The sequence below is a fragment of the Lepidochelys kempii genome, chromosome 8 (assembly GCF_965140265.1).
Source record: "Lepidochelys kempii isolate rLepKem1 chromosome 8, rLepKem1.hap2, whole genome shotgun sequence".
NCBI classification, from domain to species: Eukaryota; Metazoa; Chordata; order Testudines; family Cheloniidae; genus Lepidochelys; species Lepidochelys kempii.
Window position 1 is genome coordinate 49,074,549 of NC_133263.1, and position 21,859 is coordinate 49,096,407.

The following is a 21,859-nucleotide window of genomic DNA, read 5'->3' on the forward strand; positions in this document are numbered from 1 at the left end:
TTTTTGGTACCTCTGTCATGTTGCTCAGTGACAACTGCTTGTTGGCCAAGCAGCTCAGGCTCAGGAGCTGGACAACTAATTTCTTCAATCTCTCTCTGAAACATACAGGTCTCAACTAGTTGAGGCCCTCTGTCCTTTACTGAACTCTAATCCCAACCACAAAATACAATGTCATGATCAGTTCCTAGTTAAATAAATGTAATGTGCATACACTGGATTCCTTTTGCTACTGCTTAAATAATAGCCTTGGGGATACATGCTGCAGTGGGATGGATATTATGGAATGCTTTCACTGAGTTGAGACGATTGCATCAACTGTGGCTAAAAGCCAATGGTTATAAGTAGAAAGGTATTGTAAGCGTTGGAGAACACCTAGTTACAAGAAATTAATTTTAAAAAAACCTACTCATGTTTGCTGCATGTTTTCTGACACTGCAATTCATCACCTCCCTCCATCCTATGTCCCTCATTCACCTTTAAATTCATATAAGGAGGCAGCCAACATTGTTCGGAGGTGAAAGGGAGCAGAGGTGGTAAGGAATTATACACTGGGTATGTAATAATACCAAAGTAAAAGAAAAAACCTACTTCATTAAGATCATACAATTAATCAAACAGAGTATATATATATAATATCTTTTTTTTAAAGCCCTGGGATCCAAGGCGTCCGAAGTTATTAAAATAAAGTTCATTCACAGAACAAAAACAAATTTAATCTGAATCGCTTGCAGATACTGCTAATTTTTTTTTAATTAAAAAACGCATTAATGTGAACTATGTGCAGGGTTTGTTTCTAGTAGTGGTGTTCGTGCACATTGCCTCCGGACCTCCTGCTGCTGCTGCTCCTGCGTTTCTCTGACCACCTTTAGAGGGAAGTGTGATGGAAGCTACCAACTCCTCCTCCTCAATAGAAACTCTTGGGGGATGCTTTCCTCACTTCATGGAGAAGAGGTGGGTGCAACTCCTGTTCTCTGGGAGTCCTGGTGGTCTCCTCCCCCTTCTGGATCCTCTGACAGGCTCAGAGATGTGGTCTTGTTTGATAGGAGGCTGATGTTCTCTTGCGACAAGACTGATCCATTTGGAACATCACTGTGGAAGGAAGGATGCGGAAGGAGAAAAGGAGGATAAACTGATTAAAAAAACCAAACTGTACAACAAGGCCCTGACTATCATTGCTGCGGTGTCATAATGACTATCTGTGACTATTTCATGAGATAGGCACAAGCTTGCCTTGTACAACGAATCTATTTACTTTCCATGAATACTCACCAGATCAGAAAAAAAATATACATTAAGGATAGTGGAAAACAAACAACACTATAAAGGAAAAACTGTACAGTTTCTATAACAGCACTCGATAGTATCCATTTTATGAAATACATATAAAATTAACTACCACTCAAATTATACATTGCATAAACAGAGTATTTAATGTAGCCCCCCGCCCAAAATAACTTCCAGAACAGTTTTTCAAGATACTTGTCGCTGTTTCATTATTTCCATAGCGCAGATGGAAATGGCCATTGTACTAATACTTCCCTCTAGTGGCTTCCGTTTCATGACGTAGAAGAGGGCAGATTGTGCAGGTCTGACAAAGGGTTAAGTGAGGACTCTACTAAAAAAAAAATTGTGAAGAAATCTTCATTTTATATTTTAACTGGCTAAATTACAAGAGGTTTGGCTACTTTTAAATTAATCATTGAATTTAATTTATGGGACCTCAACTACTCTGAAGGTCTCTAATTTCTCTGGACAGCTAAATAATCTCTATGTTCCCTCCATTAGACTCCAACAAAGTCATGCTATTATCAGCAATTTAGGACCCTGCTGTCTTGACATTTGAGTCAGTGTTAGGATGCAAAAAATATTAATATTTTAGGTTTCAGAGAAGCAGCCATGTTAGTCTGTATTCGCAAAAAGAAAAGGAGTACTTGTGGCATCTTAGAGACTAACCAATTTATTTGAGCATAAGCTTTCGTGAGCTACAGCTCACGTCATCGGATGCAGCCGTGTTAGTCTGTATTCGCATCTGATGACGTAAGCTGTAGCTCACGAAAGCTCATGCTCAAATAAATTGGTTAGTCTCTAAGGTGCCACAAGAACTCCTTTTCTTTTTAAGGATGTCTGAGGAACAGTGGGGGGTGGAAGAGGGGAATAAACATGGGGAAATAGTTTTAGGGATTTATTATTTTTTGCAGTTAGGTGTAGAGATTAGAATAACTTCTAAATTACACTGGAAAGACAAAATTAAGTGTGAATATAGCACCATCACATCACAGGTTCAGCGCTGTCCCTCTGCTTACCTGATATGCAAAAAAATTCAGGAATCTGTAACAGCTTGGTGGTCAAGTTAAACACCAGCTAACTAAAAATCTTCACTGATGTCCAACCACCGAGCTAATATCAATATTTAAATTACCTAACGGCAATTATACAGACTAGTCTAACTGACAACTGCAAAGCTCGTGCCCTTCTGTTCATAGTGGAGAGAAGCCACTGTAGTCTTTCCTAGTTCAAGTACATCGGAAGTAATGCCCTTACTACTGTTGTAACGGTTGCTTGTAAAAACTCCTGAGATGGCTGATGTGGGGACTTCTAACATTCCAGCCAACAGCATATTGTAATGCTTTTTGTATATAGTGTAGATGCAGTCCCAGTTCAAGACTCACAGAGATCAATCACCATTGGAAGCTTCGTGCAGGTGCAAAAGCAGAATTTTGCCCTGATTTTCAGTATCTTCATAAACATCCCCATTTCACAGCTAATGCGTTGGAAATATTTCTGCTACTAAAACCAGAATAATTTGTTTTATGTGGGACGAGTTAACAATTCACACCCCCCCCCTTCATTTAACTCCTCCACTTGCCTGAAATCACCCCAAATTCATGGTAAAACTATAAATTGAGTAGTTCCATTCTTCACTAATGTATACTCAATATAAAAATGATACAAAAGCAACAGGTATCAGATGCTCTTTGTCTTCCAAAGAGACAGCCCTGACTAACTTATCCTCTAAGGACCAAAGGAAACTCCTGTTACCTGAACGTCAGTGTGAGGTCCTCAGCTGGAACCTTGTTTTGTGGTTCAACTTGCCCATTTTCTGTCTGTTTATTGGTGCCAAGGTTGCTTTTCATGTCCAGTGAAGACTGGGTCTCCTTTAAAAGAGGAGGACAGAAAATATTGTTTCACACTGTACAAATTCTGTGGCTTCATTCCATGGGAAAAGAAGAGAATGCCTGTAAATCTTGCACAAAGCACCGCACAAAAGCTAAGAAACCACAGATTCAGAAGGATCTGTCCATCCTTGCAGGATACAGAATTTCCCAAAAGCTAGGAATGATTTGTACACTGCGAAGCAAAGACCAAGGACTTGAACACCACAGGCTAAGTACTGAACACTGGCCGTCTCCTGGATGGAACTGCAAAATTCTTATGCATGTTACAACACAGTATGTGTTGTAGTCAGCTGAAAGGCTACATTTATAACCAAAGAAAGACTTGGACAGCAATTTGATATTAAGAGTTTGCAGTTAGCTGCCCAATTATAAAAAAAATCAGTCCTACTTTTGTTTTCAAAAGGCTACAAAAATGAAGTTGAATGCCTTTAAACACATTAGAATTCAAATCCTGGACACGCAATACTACTAACCTAGAGGTTTTAACTAATAAAATGGTGACAGGGAAATGACTAACACTGGTAGCAGTCACCCAGCAGAGGGCTTACTGGCAAGTGTTAAAGTGCTGCAGCCAACCAAGCAGCTCTACATTCCATCTTGCCACATCCCACACCCACAGCACTCACCATGCTCAGCTCACGGGTTCTCTTCCCGATTTCCCTCTCCACCTGGTGCAGTTCCATACTCAGCTGTTCACTTGAGATCATTGCAGGCCATTTATGAGGTGGTGGCTGTGGCTGGCCTGCCAGGGTGGTCGCCTCCCTCTGTAACAGCAGCCTGTTATTAACAGCCTAAATGCATAAAGCCAAGCACATACACAACTGAGCACACAACAACCATGCGCAGCTTTGGACCAGGCTGTAACTCAGGAGTGTTGCCTAGTTGCAAAACCCAAAGCCTTCCCTCCCTTACATGGGTTATAATGTCATGACTTTGAAAGCACTTCCAACAATATTTCAAGTTGTCTCACTTACATCCAGTTAAACGTCTTTTTTTGCATTTTTTAAAAAAGATGTCAGTATTTAACGTGCACTTATTTTAATATTGTGACAAATCATTAATCCTAGTAAGGGTTGTTGTGCCCTGATTTTTATTTTTCATTTGCAAATGAAGCCACAATACATTCCCATGCATAAATGTTCTTTTTGCTTAACAAAAATTCCTGAAGGCTAAGCAAACCCATGTCCTTGGAATAAGAAGCAAAGGGGTTTGCTACAATAGAGACCACCAAATCCCTACAATATAACTAAATGTAGTTACAATATTGCTACTTTTATAAAATTGTTTGAAGATCCTGGGATGGGAGGTGCTATGTAAGTACAGGCAATGAATGGTTCTTCCCCAACCCATGTGAGGAAGTGTGGAAGAAAGATGAAGCTCAGAAAGATCAAGTGACTTGTTCAAGGTCAGACAGGGATTAAATGGGAAACCCAAAAAGCAGAGCACAAGACTGAGTCCCAGTTCTGTACTTTAATTGCAAGGCCATCCTTCCTTATAGTAATCACAGATTACTGGTCTACAGTTAGCATAGATACTTATCCATTACAGTGAAATGTATATGGCCAAGGTTGGTTTATACCCAAAGCTTTGACCTACCCCTCTAGTACTTAACTGGGAAATGCCTCCTGGATTATAAATAGCTAGTTGTGTCTAGAAACAAACATGACAGCTAAAGCTCCTGTGACCTGAACAGCAGCTTTACTCTCAAGGTTTTAAACTTATAGTTAATGTTCAACATCTAACCATTTAGGATGCAAGACAATCAAGATCAGTCATAGTGGTATGTGGGGGAAGGCGGCCAGGTAAAGGTTTTGAAACTTCCCAATACTCCTCCATTAAAGTATCAGCAAAAGCAAGCATGCACAATTTAAATACAATTTCCCTCTTGTTCCTGAATAAGAGCCCAAGAACGGAAACAAGTCACTTTTCAAGTAACTGGGAAGTGCGTGCTTCTTGAAATTGTCATTGCCACTCAGACATTGTGAGTGCCATGAACACCTAATAAATGCACAATGAGAACTCCTGCTTTAGGAACCAAGCTCTTACTAGAACAAAGACTTCTTACCGAACAATGATTCTTGCAGAGAGAAACCTCAATCTGACTAGAGGGGTGGTGCCTTAGAGTAGTTCTCTATTGCTTTCTGTAGGAAGATAAGGCTTTTCCTTCCAGAAAAGGTCAATAACTAAGTAACTAAGCTTTCCGACAGCAAGAATTGCTTAATTTTGTTTTACAACTCCCTCCTACCACAAGGTCCCATAAAATGAAGTAAAGCTATACATACTGCTCATTGTTCCTTTTATAAATATAAACTTTCCATACCATTCCTCTGTGCAGAAATTACACTTATTTTAAGTAGACTTCAAAGTTGAGCTTTTATTTTTAAAGTTAAAAAACTTTAACATCTATTTTGTTCAGTTTTGTGGCTTGTGCTGTTTAAGAAGAAAAGGGCTATAGCACAAAGCCAAACACCACACAAAATGGTTTAACTTTCTACAGGTAGAGTCTGATTAACTCAAAATCTGAAAAGCCAAGAGCTTTATTTACTTACAGATTAGTGGGCCCAGAAAAGACCACGAGAGAGAAAAAGCAAGCAGACATGAACACACACACACACGGTATGCTCTCTTTAGGCTATAAATCAAATCAAATCAATAAATTAAGAGCGAGCAAGTCCTCAGTTCCTGCTGCTAAATAGTCAAGGGTTTTTCTTTTGTCTGAAGCGCCGGCAAGTCCTGATGTCAGGTATCATGGATTGAAAGTTTTGTACTACGTTCAATATGATAGAAGAATCTCTGGCTTATAATAAGCAAATCTGCCAACTCCATCTCTCTCCTGGCTCTCTCATGCCCCTTCCAAGGCACAGGTACCAACCTCCAGTCCTCGTAACTGTGTCTGCTGGCTGATCTGATGGTTTAGTTGCTGCAGTTCCAGCCTGAGTTGCTGCTCCCTGTCAGCTGAAGGTAAGGGTTTCCCATGACTGGCCACATCTGACATGGACAATCTCTCCCTTTGAGGGGCAAGAAAGGGGTTGGAAAGAAAATAGCTTTACTAAGTTTGGTAAAGAAGAAACTACTATAAACAGAAAAAGTACAAACAAGAAGAGTGAGCATGTGCATGAGAAACAGAGACATTTCCACCTGTCACTGAAGCGTCCCTGAGAAGGTATGTTTTGGTGGGGTGAATATGGAGAAGCTCCCCAGCCGCCATGAGTTCCATATGGACTGTAATCTGCAAAAGAACAAAAGGAGTTACCCAGATAACACATGCTAGGTTACAATGCTTTGAGTTACAGAACTATTCCATATATAATCCAATAGACTGGTATATAGGTTGAAGAGAATATCCATAATAGCTGGGAAGGAAGATTAGTTTAACCACCAAAATGCTTTTTCCATAGGAATGCTATGCCTGAACTCTCTCATACTTTCAGATGGTAAAAAAATCATCATCCCCCAGCTCCCTGTAAGTACAGTAACCCTTGAAGGAAAAACAGGTGGAGGCAGCTTCCTCACGGAAACACAAGGCCAACTAGCATTTCCATCTTCCACTCAATATTCTGTGAAAGATTCTGGACTTTCAAGTCCCCAAAGAGGGTAAATCTCACTCAGTATTAATTTACTATTTATTACCCGTATTATATTAGCCCCTGAAGACATCAGCTGATTCATTGACAAATCCAGTAATCAACCCCAGTTTGAAAAATGAGCTCTTAGAGAACTCTAAGGTATTTAAAGATCTGCAACTCTAGAAATATGATATGCAAATCTGCTATAAACAAGGTTTTTAGTTTTCAACAATTAATTTCTTCACAATCCAGGAAGATAGATTTAGGGAATTGTAAAACTGTAATTAGGCCAATTCTCCAGTTGTTTTGTTTACTATATCTAAAATAAAGAATTTCCTAGAGTGAAAATTTTATCAAATCAATGGTGCGGATACAATAAGAAATGGAACATGGTTCTATGTCACTGGCTTTGCTGAGCATTACACAAAATAAAGCTTTCTTTAAGCTTGCAATGATAATTATAACCTGAATGTAAGTGCAGTACTTTCAGTTGTGTTACACTTCCAACTTCTTAGGAAAGGAAGTCTCAAAATAAAATCTGAAATTGTCCACAAGAGGAACTACTTCAGAATAGCTATTACATTTTAAATTCACATCCTACTTTAATCCAAAATAACTTAAGTGTAGGCAAGCCCTAAAGGGGAAAGGGGAGTTTATTATCCACTTCCCAACACACACCACACAAAAAGCTAATCTATAAATATCTGAAGGGTGTAAACATCAAAGAGGAAGAAAAATTTACTGGTGTACATGAGATGAAACTGAGAAAGGGTATATTTAAGGAAGAATACCAGGAAAGAGTTTCCTGACAGTGAGATCTATTTGGCTTTGGCAGTCTCTCTCAACAGAAGTGGTGGGAGCCCCGTTGCATGGGACTTAATACCAGGTAAAACACTAAAACATGAACTTTACAGAACAACCCTGCACTGACAGGAAGACAACAGGTCTTTTCCATCTTTAATATCTATAATTTATTAATCAGAACCTGGTGGCATCAGGTACCATTTAAGATTCTGACAAAACATTTCCTAAGACATTTTTTACCTGCACTATACTACCACACTAAAAACAAAACTATGCTAAAAGAAAAATAACCATGTGTACCAGTTATACCTGAAATGTTGATAGATTTGGTGGAAGCTCCCTGTACCGCCATGGCCTGCATGGGGCCAGAACTCTGGTACATCGTTTTGGAAGTACGTGAGATGGCCCCAAACCTTGATACAGTTGGCCGGTCTCCAAATGGGATGAGGTCATCATCCCCAGCTTCTGCTGCCCTTCTCTGTAGGTCCAACCGCTGGTCACGTATGCCTTTACTGTCTATGTTCTGGACAAGAGGTAAAGAAAAATAAAGTTGATCACAGCAGTAACAGAATATATGAAGTGTCTCTTTCCTTGCTGCTTGTCTTCCAGAATGTGCCAACATTAGTATGGACAAGTCTTGCTCAGGGTGTCTGTCAGGTGGCTTATCCATTATGGGATTTTTGCACCTGGTTCCTTCCTCTTCCTCTCAGCATCCAGACAGGCTTCCTGTTTTTCCAGTTCAGAACTTCCACAGTTGGAGTTGTACTATCACCTGAATTGACTGAACCTGTGTGTCTGCCACCTCCATGAATCAATGCTCTGACAAGCAACGACCACACCTAGATAAGGAAGATCTACAAAGAAACTAAGATGGAGGATGACTACTATGACAAAAAGGGAGAATCGTGGGGGACAAGAGTGAGGAGGAGAGAAGGCACAGCCTACTGGAGCGAGTGGCCCTCCTTCCAAATCTCAAAGTCAGCCCTTCTGGAACTTGGCAGCTGAAGCCCCCATCAATTAATGGCCTCTCCAAATTCCATTGAAGTGGTGGCAAGGAAACAAAGGTAAGCTGCCTTCAGAACCAATCCAAGGAGGGAGTAGCCAGGATGCTCTCCCCTAAATGCACAGAATCTTTAATCATGCCATTCAGAGAATTAACAAGAAGTTACTTAGAGATGTCCTGCCTATCAAGGAGGGATGTTTGGAGCCAACTGCTTTGTCCCCTGGTATCTTTGGGAGCCACTGGATGGCTTCCCTTGAGGTTTATGAGGCACAGACTCGAGTTGTAATTTGAGTAGCACCCACTCTAAAACAGCCCTTTTCACCTTTCTATCCAGGTGCCAAAACACGACACACTGTATCCTCAGGCAGGTCTCAGGACTCGGAATCAGAAATCGTAAGTTCACCTTTGGGTGGAGTAGCTACAAGTCCTGGAAGTCAAGGCTGCCCTTGGGGGGGAAATGTGAGCCCCTCCTCATTAGGGGATTTCTGTTCTGAAGAGATAAAGGATTTCATTACGTGAGTGACCAAGTAACCCCACTCCTCTGGCATGACCCTACTATGGTTTTCCAGGAAGGAGAAAGGATCCAGTACAGCAAGATGGTTCAGATCTGATTCTAGCTCACTCTCTGAGAGACTATGAGAGAAGAGAAGATGAGGCTTTTCCTGCCCCTAGGAAAGAAGTCTTTTCAATGGACAACAGAAAAGGGGGCTCAGGAGGTCACCTGAACCCAATGGTGAGTTTCGTGCCAAGCTTTTTCAGTGGAAGGGTGAAAGCAGTGAGGCAGCAAAGGCCCTATTTATTTATTCAGTATATGGCTCAGGTGGAGGAATTTCCTTTGTGGTGATGAAAAGTAATTCCCCTCCTCCCACCAATGAAACTGGATGACACACTGAAGGTGGAGGATATCTTGTCAGCCCCCATCTGTGACCTGGTCTTTCTGGGTGGTGGAGGGAAGCAGGTGAGAAACTTAGGAGGAACTGCAGGACAGCTCCCAAGTCCACAGGGCTGTTGAAGTAGAAAGCAACTGCTTCATTTAGAATACCTCCTGCCACTTCCCAGACCTAGCTGTGGCAATTCTGCATGGTGAGAATGTGCAGGAGTGAGAATGCAGGACAAACAAAATGGACCAGCTGCCCAAAGATGCTTCTTGCCCTTCTTTTTCTGGGAGTAAACCAATTTTGCCTTCCCCTGATCCACATAGCTCCACTGAGGTCAGAAGATGGAGGGCAACTCAGCTGTGAAGCACCAGGTGCAGCTGCTTCCAGTAAGGCAGAAGAACTGGGGAAACTTGCCTGCATGCAGAGGAAGAGCAGGAGGAGCTGGGCAGAAAATCCTGTCAGTCAGACAGGCGGTAGCCAGATGACAGATGAGAACTCGTTCACACTGGTAGCAGCATATCACAGAATGAGGAGTTCTGAAAAGTAGTCTCATCCAGTTGTCTTTGTCCTAAGACAGGTCACCATGACGTAGAACAGTGAAGAAATTAGGTGGTGAATACAACGAAGGGGAGGAAACAGGGGAATTCTTCATAAAGAACATTCCTCCTCCCTGACACCCTCTCAAAAAAGAGAACTGGCTTCTGCTTCATTTACAGTCACAATAGAGATGAGTTACACATACATTTTTCAAAAAAGCAAAAATGTTAAGGTTGTGTGTGACTGCTTCAAGTTTACTAAGGACAAATTTCAGCACTTTTTGAATGTTTTTCTAACTAGGGGTCATGTGGAAATGTGGTGTTAATGCAAGATCCATGCCTTATTCTTCCCTTGCAATCACTGGCTCCCAATAAATGTGATACCCCAGTAGGCATCTTCCTGGCAAAATCTGTCCTGCAGAAATACAGCACCACTAAGGCATGCCTGTTTGGGCCAGTTAATCCCTGTTCCACTGCACCACTACTGTGCTTTTAATTAAATTAAGAACTCCCATATTCTTTAAAGCAGAGCAATTCCAGGCAATAATAGCTTTGGATTGTGTGTGTAAGAGAGGAATCAGAAAAATGCTGAAAGGCACTCAGGACAATACCAGACTGCAGTATCATGTTACATTTGCAGCACTTCTGAGAAATATTTGGTGAGTTCTCTTGGTCATGGATCCCAAAAAAGATGGTCACTGAGTCAGCCCCACAAAAACAAAAAACTAACTAAACAATGTTAACTTGAACCATGACCATGAAAGCACCCAAAATGTTTTTAAAATCCCAGGTCTTCTTCCATCTCAGTGAAGGAAACAAAAGGTGAGCTGCTCCAACTAATTAGGACTCATTACAAATATTTTTGGACTCCAAATTAGTGTTGAGAAACTGATGACATAACATCATAGTATCTCTCTCACTAAGTGGCTTCAAGTCGGGTAGGAGCTATTAGTTTATATTTATACCCAGAACTGAGAGAACAAACAGATAAATAGAAATGATATTGTGGCTTTTGGATTTCTCATTTTGAAAACAGAGCATTTTGTTGCAACTGTAAAACTATATCCTTGACTGTCAGATACATTTGGTCTGAAAAAAAGGCACATGTTGCAGTCAGTCTAACTAATATATAAAGGAGGTCCCTCGCAATTTAACTTTTTTTGCATTCTTGCATCCCAACTTACCGCCATCTCTACACTCCCTGCTGCCACAACATCTTTGGGTTTTGCATCTTTGGTTCCAATGTAGGAGCCAATGGTGTCACACGACCAAGGAGAGTACTGGCTATAATCATTTCCTTTGTATTTCCCAGCTACCTTCAAGTCTTCATCCAAGTACTGTACAAAAACAAAAAGCTGGTTCTGTAAGTAAAAGGCAGGAGGCGTATCACAGACATTGTTAACTCCTGTGACAGTTCACTTCAAGCAAGATACTGGCAGGACTTCAACCGGATGTACTATATATACGAAGTTGCAAACTTATATTTCATATTATTTGTGAAATTCAAAACACATGGCTGGGCTCCCAGTATTAAATGTTCAGTGCACAGCAAGGTGTGACATTTTGACCTTGGTCTGGTTGAAGACTTGCCTTATTACTTAATTCTATCCATATCAGGTGTAAATAAAGCCAAGTCTAGCAATGGTATTCCGGTCATTAACAGAGACATTCAAAACAATCTAATAGTGCCGCCACACATTAAAGCAGAAAGGTTGCTCTCATGGCTGCATAAATAGGTAACTAAGGACCATTGATAGGATAGATCAGAGGTCTAATGGAGAACCAAGAACAGTCTTCCTCAGATGTCACCATATGGACCTCCATAACTGGAGCACAAAATTCTCCCTAAAACGTTTAATATAAGATCCTAGGAGATTTATTATTGTTCAGTACTGTGCTAAATTATTAGTCTACCCTTTCTTATCCTATAGGCTCATCTCAGCCTTTCAGAAGGTCAGGATCAGTGAAAGAAACTCACTTCTTAACACTACATACCCCTTGTGGCATTACGCCCCATATTCTTCATAGTAATATTATTAAGATGTGATTATGGCATATCTGATGTATTTTATGCAAGATGGGTCATATGAGATCACTGAAAAGGTTATGATTTACTGAATATCATTATCCTACTTGTATGCATGTACCATATTGGTATCTGAAGTTAGGAATATTGTCTATGCATCTATTACAAATGTGTGTACACCTGGGGAACGCCCAGTAGGCAGAATGCACTCAGTCTAGATGTCTGGCTGGGAAGGGCCCTTAGGGAGAACAACAGGTTTTAGAAAAGGCTAATCTCCCACCGGGAGCCTTCCTGAGGATGCTACACACAGCCTTCAAGTCACAGCTGCTGTGTCCCTACAGGGGCATGAGACCAGGTCACCTGGTACTGGACTCTATCTTGGAATTCCAGTGTTTTTCCACTGACCAGGCGTGGGAACCAAAAGGGGAGACAAAGGGTTCCCGCCATATGCAAAAGATATTTAAGGCATCATCATGTTTCTTCACTGCCTCTCTGCCCAAAAAGATTGCTGGAAACACCTGAGGAACAAAGACTGGACAAGGGGAGAAGGGCTGAACGCAGGCTAGAGGAACTTCTAGCCTGTGAAAGGAATACCTGGGGTTTAAAACTGCAAGCAAGTGCAGCTTGCCCTCAAGAATCTCTGCAAACTGCCTAAAATAACAATTAGGGTGACAATTTGTTGCTCATATCCAATCTCTTTAATATATTAAGCTTAGATTACCTAGCAAATAAACAAAAACACAATCTGCTTTGATCTGTTTGCTATGCCTTATAAAACACTTAAAATCTATCTTTTTTTAGTTAATAAACTTGTTTTTGTTTTGTCTAAAACCAGTACGTGGAAATCGTAAGTGCGAGCAGAAAGCTGTTGCATATCTTCCTCAACATTGAGGGAGCAAATTTAATGAGCTTACGCTGTATAGGTCCCTCTGCCGCGCAAGATGGTATAATTTTGGGTTTACACTCCGAAGAGGCGGCGGCGTGTGCCTTGGGAACTAGGAGGAGCCTTAGCTGAGCTGATCTCAGCATGTGTGTAGCTGCAGCTGCGTGTGACCCTACCTGTATGTGTACTAGAGGGGGCTTGAGGGCCTGTCGCAGCAGTACAGTGTAAAGAGAGCCTACGCTGGTGAGTCAGGTGGGCTCACTGGTACCCAAGTTCCAGGTGGCACCCTGTCACACCCCTAAACTAATTTAGGACCATATCAGCAACCCAAAAGCTTGGTTAAAAATATGCTTACCTCCTCTGGGTGGAAGGGGTGAGTCAAAGTTGGTGACGGTGCAAAGGGAGGTGGGGAGATCACCTTCCTCTCTTCTAACTGGGCCATGATTTCCTTCCTTCGTCGATGAAGCTCATCCAGGCTGGGATGGGTTTGAGATGGAGGTGGAAGTCGGTTATAAGGCTCCTAAAGTTTTAATATAAACAACTTGTTGAGTAACTTATGTAACACAAAGTAGAGCAACATCACCCTACAAGAGGAAAAATGCGGTGGGGAAAAAAAAAATCCAACACCAGAACACAGTTCACATTGTAAGAAGGAAAAAACTCAACAATTCTATTTGCAAGATCCTTCTCTAAACTTTTGCCTCAATTTAGTGCTCATTAAAGTTGTCCTGGAGACTGCAGCATCTTATTCACAGAAAAAGTTCACATGGGTGATAGTGCAAGCTTTCCTAGAAATAAGGAACATACACAAGCTGCCAAAACTGATTAGATCCCCATTAGTGAAGCGGGTCCTAGCTCTTTTGATCCTCAACCCACAAAAGGACCAAATACTTGTCTTGCAAACCACTCCTTTGTGGGTGGTGTGCAGCAGTTAGCTTTCAAGTTACTGTGCACTCCAAGGTGGAGAAATCCAAAGCTGTCATTCATCCTGGGGTACAGTAGCTGTACAACTCTGCAGGTTATAATCTTACCTCAGTTACTTAGGATATCTGGGGATATTATATATTTTATAACAGAATTATACCACTTGAACAGATTTATCAGATATCTGACTTGATGAAGCTACACACTTGGTAAATTGAAAAGTTTAAGTTCATTCATGGACCAGATAATGGGATACAGAGCCCTCAATCTCCACATCACTCATTTGAATCTAGCTATGTCATGAGTGACTATTTTCATCAAGTGGCTTATGGGCAGCAAGTTCTGTCTCTTTCTAGTTTCCACTGGACTGATGTCCACACAAAACCATAACACATGGATACTCCAGTTGGCAATCCCAGTCAAAGGGCTAAATATAGAATGGTCATGAAAGTGGAATTCCTGGCCCATTCCGGAGGTAGTCTCTCCAGGTCAAGAGTGGTCAGTGCATGGAATCTCTCACATTACCATGTGCCCATGCTGTATCTGCACTGTGTATAAAGAGAGGATGTCAGTTTCCAGTCATGTCACAATCATGCCACTACACTGGAAATGAAAAGATTTAAGACACTATTTTCAAATTTTATTTTGCCATAAAAGTCAGGGTCATCGAGGGTTTCATATGAATATATGACATTTCTCTACTTGAAATGATTTATATGGCACTACATTCTTTCAGGAGTGACCACCACCAATGCTCAGTTTTCATCAGTTGCCATCGTGCCAAATTTTAAAATTTGGCACAAAGTGTGTGGAGGGAATAGCAGACTCCTGAGCCACTAACTAAACCTTGAGTTTGGCATTTAATTCTCCTAAAAAAGTACTTCACCCCCCTCCTTCAGAAAGTGCCCAGTTCCCCAAAGTTAACGGTCCCTTGACGTTCTTTCTCTGACCAAACTAAAGAAGTATATAGAAAACCGTACTCTGTGGTATGAAGATCTGATCTGACTGAGATGTGGACCCACTGGATAATAACCCTCCACTTGCTGGTATCTGTCTCTGGATTCAGGTACGTAGGGAGGTGCAGCTCCATGTGGAACATCAATGGGCACGGGGCTTCCTCGGACAATCTCTTCCCGCTGGTATGGCTGGGCAGAGGGGTACACACGACGGCTCTCATAGTGTTGGTACATAGGCTGTCCCATGGGAGGATACTGCTGCGGCTGTGTGCCATACTGCGAATTCACCATACGATCCTGAACGTAGGGTGGGTAATGGTCTAGGTAAGGACCACCAGGTTCAGGAGCAGATGATGGAGGTCGGACAAAACGAGACATGCACTGTGAGGACTGAGTAGGATAGTACACACCTGAATTTATGTAACAATACAAAAAGTCAGTACATGATTAGACATATCAATTGTTCACCACAATTTATTCTTAGAAATTCCAGTCTACAACAGTGTTGAAAATTGGCATCCGCAAGTCATTTCTTGATCACATCTGTCATCTTAGTGCTATAAATAAGGACTTTTTCCTATATGAAAATCTATTCTAAATCAGCCACAAGACATTTGAGAATGTAAAGGTTGATCTAGAGTCCAGAGAGCGAAGTTTAAATTAACCAAACCAGCCAGTATGGCTGGAGACAAGCCACAGCAGCTGGAGATTGAGTCCAGCACAGGTGAGAAGGTGCACCCTGCTCTCTTGAGCCTAGACCACAACTGGGCCCAAAGACTATAATTCCCACAACTTTTCAGAAGAAACTTATCAGGTGTCCCTCCAAGTTCACATGAGTGATCTTGCCAGTCAGTGACTAGCACTGTTCTGGGCACAAGTAGCCTGAGCAACATTTTTCAAGAAGCCCTAGCAGGAAGAGCTTAAAAATGGGGAAATGCAGCACAGTTGGTGGCTGATCGGGGAGAACAGACCTCCGGTCCCCAGCCGCTGGAGAAAGGGCTGACTGAAGGCAGGAGCTCCTCAGACAGCTGCTGCTCAGTAGCCTCGCCCTGAAGGAAGGAAGGGAGGGCAGGCCCGAGGCAGACTGCCCTTTTGTGGGGATTATCCTGCTGTATGTGTCTTTGAACTCAGTTGAGGGTCCATTACTCAACAAGAGCATCCCAGCAGGAGAGAGCCTTTCCACAATCATGGGATAATTGTGTGGGTTAATTCCCCCTTTTTCTGTTAACTGACAATGCTGGAAGGGCTGGAATATCTGGGGCTAAAATGGAGGGTGAAGCCTCTTAGCACTGAAACTGGCATGGGGGGAAAAAACCCTGGACTTTACAGAGCAGTGTCCCATATATAAACAAAGGGGTCATGATCAAATTTTGTGGATTGCTCAGGTTTCCCACTTGCACATGAAGTAAAATATTATACATTTTAATTTGTTGGTTTGGGTATCTTGCTTTTATTCTTCCTTCTCTTTCCTTTTTAAAACCATATTGCACTCCTTCCATCTCTTTCCCCCTCACACTAATTTTCCCTTCCTTATTTCTACTTCTCCTCAGCCTGACTCATGTTCAATCATGAGAATCCGCTCTTCAAAGAAGTACTTCCTTCTCTTATCCTTACCATCTCCATCAGTCTCTTCCTCCCCCAGAACTGCCCTTCTGTTCTCTTTTCAAAACTATTCCTATGGCTTCCACTCCTTGTCCACATTCATCACTCTGGTGCAAATATTTCTGCAGAAGCCATGAACCTTTCATCTGAGTACCTCAAAATATTTTAACATGAATGAAGTTTTATAAACACCCTAACTGGGTAGGTACTGTTCCCATTTTCCACAATGCCTTGTGATCTTCACTTCATCTCATCCACTTTTTTAATGTGGCAAAAGAGACTTTATGATGCTGGATGAGCGTAAACTTAACAAAAACCAGAAGAGTGAGTTCTCATTTAAGGGCACAAAATCCCCTCTGGATGTGACTGGCTGAATGCTATCGCATAAGAAATTTATTATTTCGGCTGAAAAAAATTTCTACCACTAAAGTGCACCTTTTCTCCATGCTGGACTTCCATTTTACTATGCTGTTAGCACATTAAGCATTTATCCTTCATGCTCCCACAGGAAAACCCAAAATTGAAGAGGTTAAATCACTGGTGAGTGGGGGAGCACAGGCAAAGAACCAATATGGGGAGGTGGGAAAGGAGGTGGGGGAGAAAAGAGAGGAGAGGGAAAAAAAGACTGATCCCAACACTCTTACCTTGTGGATAAGGTGACGGCTCAAATGGTGGGGCAGCTCCTCTAGGATCCTGATAAAACACATCTGCTTGTTGAGCAGGATACAACTGTGATCCTCGTGATACCATTTGGGGTTGCTTGGAAAAAGACATTGGAGGCAGGTCTGTTGGTCCTCTCTGGGGCACAGGGTGGGGGTTCACTGGTAAGGCAGAAATAGAGCTCTTGGGGACAGACTCCAGCCTAAAGTAGAAGGAAGACATCAGTCATGATTAGGCCACATCATACAGCTTGATGTGCTTTCAATACTGAACATGACTAAACACTGTATGATTTCAAAGCTCCATCTTTTGATGGCTCTCACCACTTTTCCTTATAAAAAGCAGGAAGTAAAGCATCTTTTTTTTCCTAGGCCATTTTTAATCACTAAAAGGTGCAAGGCAGGAAAATTGTTGTTTCATTTCTAGAATGGATTTACTGTCCCTTATATTTCCTCCATCACACATTTACACAAACGACACTTCGAACAATAGTTAGGAAGATCCGTACAAGTCAGGAGGGGATCCAGGAGCACTGCTGCTCAGGTGGTCGATCTTCCCTGGCTTCAGAGCAGAATCATAGCCGGAGTCGGTCCCTCGGGAGATAAGCTGCGTCACTGTGCTGCCTGTAGACACAATCCCATTCGGCAAGGCAGAGGATTTTCTACTGGGCAAGTCCACTGCCCCTTCATCCGAGAGGATAGCTGCTGAAGGCAGGCCCACCTCATTTAGCTGGCCCAAGGAGGCACTCAGGGGTCTTCTGGGAACCAGGCGTTTGTTCATTTTACGAAATCTTCAGAAAAAGAAATCACACACCAAAAAATGAAACAAGAAACTAGAAGGAGTTGGGTTTCAAGATTTTTCACATAGGTGCTACAGAAAGAGCTTCAATTTTTAATTCAAGCTTCCTGAAGCTTTGCCAGAAATTTATTGCTAATATCTGGTGGACTGGAGTTTCTTGGTGCTATTTGAACAAAATGTTAGCAAAATGTTTTCTTTCAGAAGAATGAGTATGTATACTACATATTCAGCAAAGATTATGTGCCTATATTAAGACGCAAAAAAAGTTGTAATGCAATATTAAGGATAGGTTTTTTTAAATGACAAAGTGTTCCAGGGATTTCAGAGTTAAGATTTCCACAGTAAACGGAACTTGGTTCTCTCTTTGCACATATACATTACAAGAATAGGGTCTTCGTTTACATGGGAACAACATACATTCAGGTGTTCAAAATACAACATCTGTGCAGTTAGGGTTTTAGGAAAAGGGTCACAATAGACAATATACAATCTAATTTATTTACACAGCATTACTGAACGAAAAAATACAGGGGAAAAGAACCACTTTCTTCTATCCTACTATTTGCATAATAGGTCACTTCTCTCAGTGTTGTGTGATCACATTTTATTTTAGAACATTTGCAAAATATGCCGAGACCCCAAAGTGCATGCACAATATTCAACACACAATTTGCACTGCAAAATAAACTGAGTGATTTCTTAAGATTCAAAGATAAAAATCCCAATCTCCCCACCCTCAAATAAATCTAACTCCACTTCCTCTGGAAAAAAGCCTGAGCAAATATGAGCTTTATATGTGTGCCCTGAAAAACAGCAGACTAGAACTCTGTTGGACCAGCCCAGAGCGAATTCCAGGTGAATGCCCTTTACTAAAGATATCCTGGCATCAGCTCAGTTATTAAAATCTGGAGGTGTGTTAGCTTAAACACAACAACTGGTCTCTACTATTTGGACTGAACAATAAGAATTTCCTACAAAGGCAGACTCAAAAACTTAAAAGGATTTTATAAATCAAAACCAGCACCTTGAATGGCACCCAAAAGCAAAATCAGAAGCTAATGCAGACTCAACACTGCAGCCAAGATTGCAAGAAATGCCACTGAAAAAAGTGGACAGCTGCATTCTGCCCTAGGAAGTTTTCTCAGAGGTCTTCAGATGTAGGTGCAAGCACAGCACAATAGTAATCCAATCTAGAGGTGATAAGGGCACAGGTAACGCTGCTGAAGTTTGCATTGAGAGGAACAGTTGTAGTTTTGCCAAGCTTAGATTTAAAAAAAAAAAAAAAAGCACCGTTTGTTGTTACTACTAATCCATTCAAAAGCAGGTGAGGCTCCATCAGGACCGAAAGAACGCACAGCTCACTAACAGAAGGCAGGCCCAAACCCTTCTAATCAAGGGAACAGACATCAACTTTTCCATCTCCTCTGGCTGGAACTCAACCCTCTGCCAGCCAGCATCACGAAGGTCTCATCTGGGTTAAACTTCAGCCAGACAGCCCCAATTTCATCTAGACAGGGAATGTAGAGTGTACATCATTTGGATATGATGAAAAGGAGCTGTAGAACAGTCTCATTAGCACACAAAGCACTGCAGGCTGGAACACCTCATGTTCCCAACAGTCTCACGCATATTCAGCAAAATGTGACAGAATGGATCCTTGTGGCACATCACATGAGAAAGCCTTCAAGAAGAAGAATAGCAGTTGCACAATACCACCCTCTGGTGGTATTTTTTTTGCTCAGAGGAAAAAGCCATTCAGGCAGTCCCATGAATCCCTGTTGTAGTCTGCAAATATACCAAGTCTCAAAGGCAGCTAATATACTTGAAACATGGACACTTGGTCTTTGCCTACTGCCAGAGAGGATAATCCACTAATGAAACCAGGGTGCTGACTATCTCATAAGCCGTTGTGAAACCAAGTTTGGAATGGGCCCACAGAAGCCTGAGGACTCCAGGCATTACCAGAGCTGCTTCACTACAACTTTCCTCTAAAAAGAAAGGCTACACAGGAGACAATCAGCAAGAGGCAGTTAGTTTCTTGAGCAGGTCTCTAGCAAGAGTTCATTTAAGATATGCTGACACCTTGCTTCTCTCTTTTAGGAAAGCACTGACCCTCTAATTCTAATAATGAATCAAATAGCTCTTCACTGGAGTTCAGCAGAAGGGAAAGGCACAGATCAGAAACACAGCTCAAAGTTATCCAGCCACCTTTAGAACTTCAGTGAGCACACAATTTGAAACTCAAGATGAGATGACATTTTCCCCCTCCCAAAACAGAACTACTGCCACTGAAGCTGCCAATTGAGTCTGGATACAATAGATGCCACCTTCAAAACACCTGGAAATAACAGCACATATACTCAACTGTTTCAGAGCTGAGGTAATTTGGATTCACCAGAATACCAACGGTCTAGAACAGCTTTTCCAATCAGTACTTTACGGACACCACAGTGAAGGAAAAGAAAACTGTTTCCATCACAATGACGGCATAGGACTTTTACTAATTATGTGTCATAGCTGATCAAACTACATGAGATATCCACATCTGGTATGTTAGCTTCTTCCCTGTTTCACCTATCAAAGTTCATCTATATACCATGACAACCTGTGAGGATGACAGGTAGAGCCATGGTTAGGAGTAGAGAAGAACACACAGTTGAAGATAATTAGGTTCCAAACTATGAGTACAGTGTTCTATCAAGCTGTAAAGCATTCCCTCCCAAAGAGATCTTATTCTAATGTATAAGAGGGCACAACTGTGGTTCATTAATTTTATACAATCAAAATGTGGCATTTTTTCCCCTCTCTTTTTTATTTTTAAAGAGAAAATTAAAACATGACCATGAAGTAACATTTCTGAATATCCGAACTGGTATTTCTCAAAGTTAAAAAAGGTAACCTTTGGGCTGAGAACACTCATGAGTAATTTCAGCCCAAAATGCAAAAGTTTTGAGAAATAAGCCATATAAAATATAAATTTTGAACTATAGAATGAAATTCTAATCTATAAAAGCATCATCACTGCTTAGCTTTTAAAAAGTCCAAAAAAAACCCAACCTGAGACATTTAGACCAACACAATTCTGCTCTTTCAAATATTCGGCTCTCTCTAAAACTACAGCTTCTATAATTTATTTATCCCAGGATTCACTTGCACAGATGGCATTTCATTATATTGTTAACATTAGCTTTCCTAGTTTATAAGCCACTGTGTAAATGACAAGTTCAACAGAGTTACTGTTGCAAGAAGAGAGCTCTGAGCAAGGTTAACCCTCAGTTTCAAGCTCTTCAAGGTAGCGTAAAAGCTTGAGGTACAAGACCAAGAAAGAGCTGAAGATTTGAAGGATTATCAGCTCCAACCTTCCTCTCTCACCTGATTATAAAATTGAGGTAACGAGCAAAACACTTGGGAACAGTCAAAGCAGCGCACTTTGGAAGTATGTTTAAAATCAGGAAGAAAAACAATGCACTAAGTTTCAGAGTAGCAGTTGTGTTAGTCTGTATCAGCAAAAAGAAAAGGAGTACTTGTGGCACCTTAGAGATTAACAAATTTGTTAGTCTCTAAGGTGCCACAAGTACTCCTTTTCTTAATGCACTAAGTATGCTTGTTACAGGATTTTTAACTGTTCATAGCTGCCAAACAAGGCAAAGCGAGTTTAAGAAAGCACCAGAAAAACTTCTTAACTGGTAAAACACACCCACCCACCCCCCTTCCTCATTCTCACAATTCTGATAAATGGCTTCCATTGATAATGGCAGGGGAAAAAAGACAAGGAAAGGTTTTCACTATACAAGGCACTCTTACTTTTCTAATTCTTCCTGCGAATGTGCGAAGGTGCAGCTGGCTCCACGGGGACACCCTCCTCTCTGCTTCATGTCTCGGCACATATACGTCTTATACTTGCTGTGTTGAGGAGGCTATGAAGAGTAAAGACAACAAAATAAGGCACTTGAGTATAAATTAATGCACGGAATTAACCAAGAGGGTACTTTAGACTACCATGCTCTCAACAAAATAGGATGTTCAAAGTGAATAATTATTGACAAA

General features: G+C 41.4%; 1 protein-coding gene across 10 annotated transcripts in view; it reads right to left on the reverse strand.

Annotated features, from left to right (window-relative positions):
* Window positions 1-107: 107 nt before the first annotated feature.
* Window positions 108-21,859, reverse strand: part of RC3H1 (ring finger and CCCH-type domains 1) — a 99,260-nt gene continuing 77,508 nt past the window's right edge. For 4 of the 10 annotated variants that reach the window (XM_073356422.1, XM_073356418.1, XM_073356419.1 and 1 more), the window contains exons 9-20: window positions 21,617-21,729; window positions 17,523-17,804; window positions 16,999-17,216; window positions 14,777-15,162; window positions 13,228-13,392; window positions 11,148-11,324; window positions 7,856-8,069; window positions 6,315-6,405; window positions 6,049-6,184; window positions 3,803-3,967; window positions 3,040-3,155; window positions 108-1,089 (exon numbers count right to left, since the gene is read on the reverse strand). In XM_073356422.1, the coding sequence (XP_073212523.1) occupies window positions 939-1,089; window positions 3,040-3,155; window positions 3,803-3,967; window positions 6,049-6,184; window positions 6,315-6,405; window positions 7,856-8,069; window positions 11,148-11,324; window positions 13,228-13,392; window positions 14,777-15,162; window positions 16,999-17,216; window positions 17,523-17,804; window positions 21,617-21,729 (2,214 nt within the window). In that variant the 3' untranslated portion in view covers window positions 108-938. The remainder of the gene's footprint in view (window positions 1,090-3,039; window positions 3,156-3,802; window positions 3,968-6,048; window positions 6,185-6,314; window positions 6,406-7,855; window positions 8,070-11,147; window positions 11,325-13,227; window positions 13,393-14,776; window positions 15,163-16,998; window positions 17,217-17,522; window positions 17,805-21,616; window positions 21,730-21,859) is intronic. The other 6 variants (XM_073356421.1, XM_073356424.1, XM_073356425.1 and 3 more) reach the window with 6 other exon arrangements.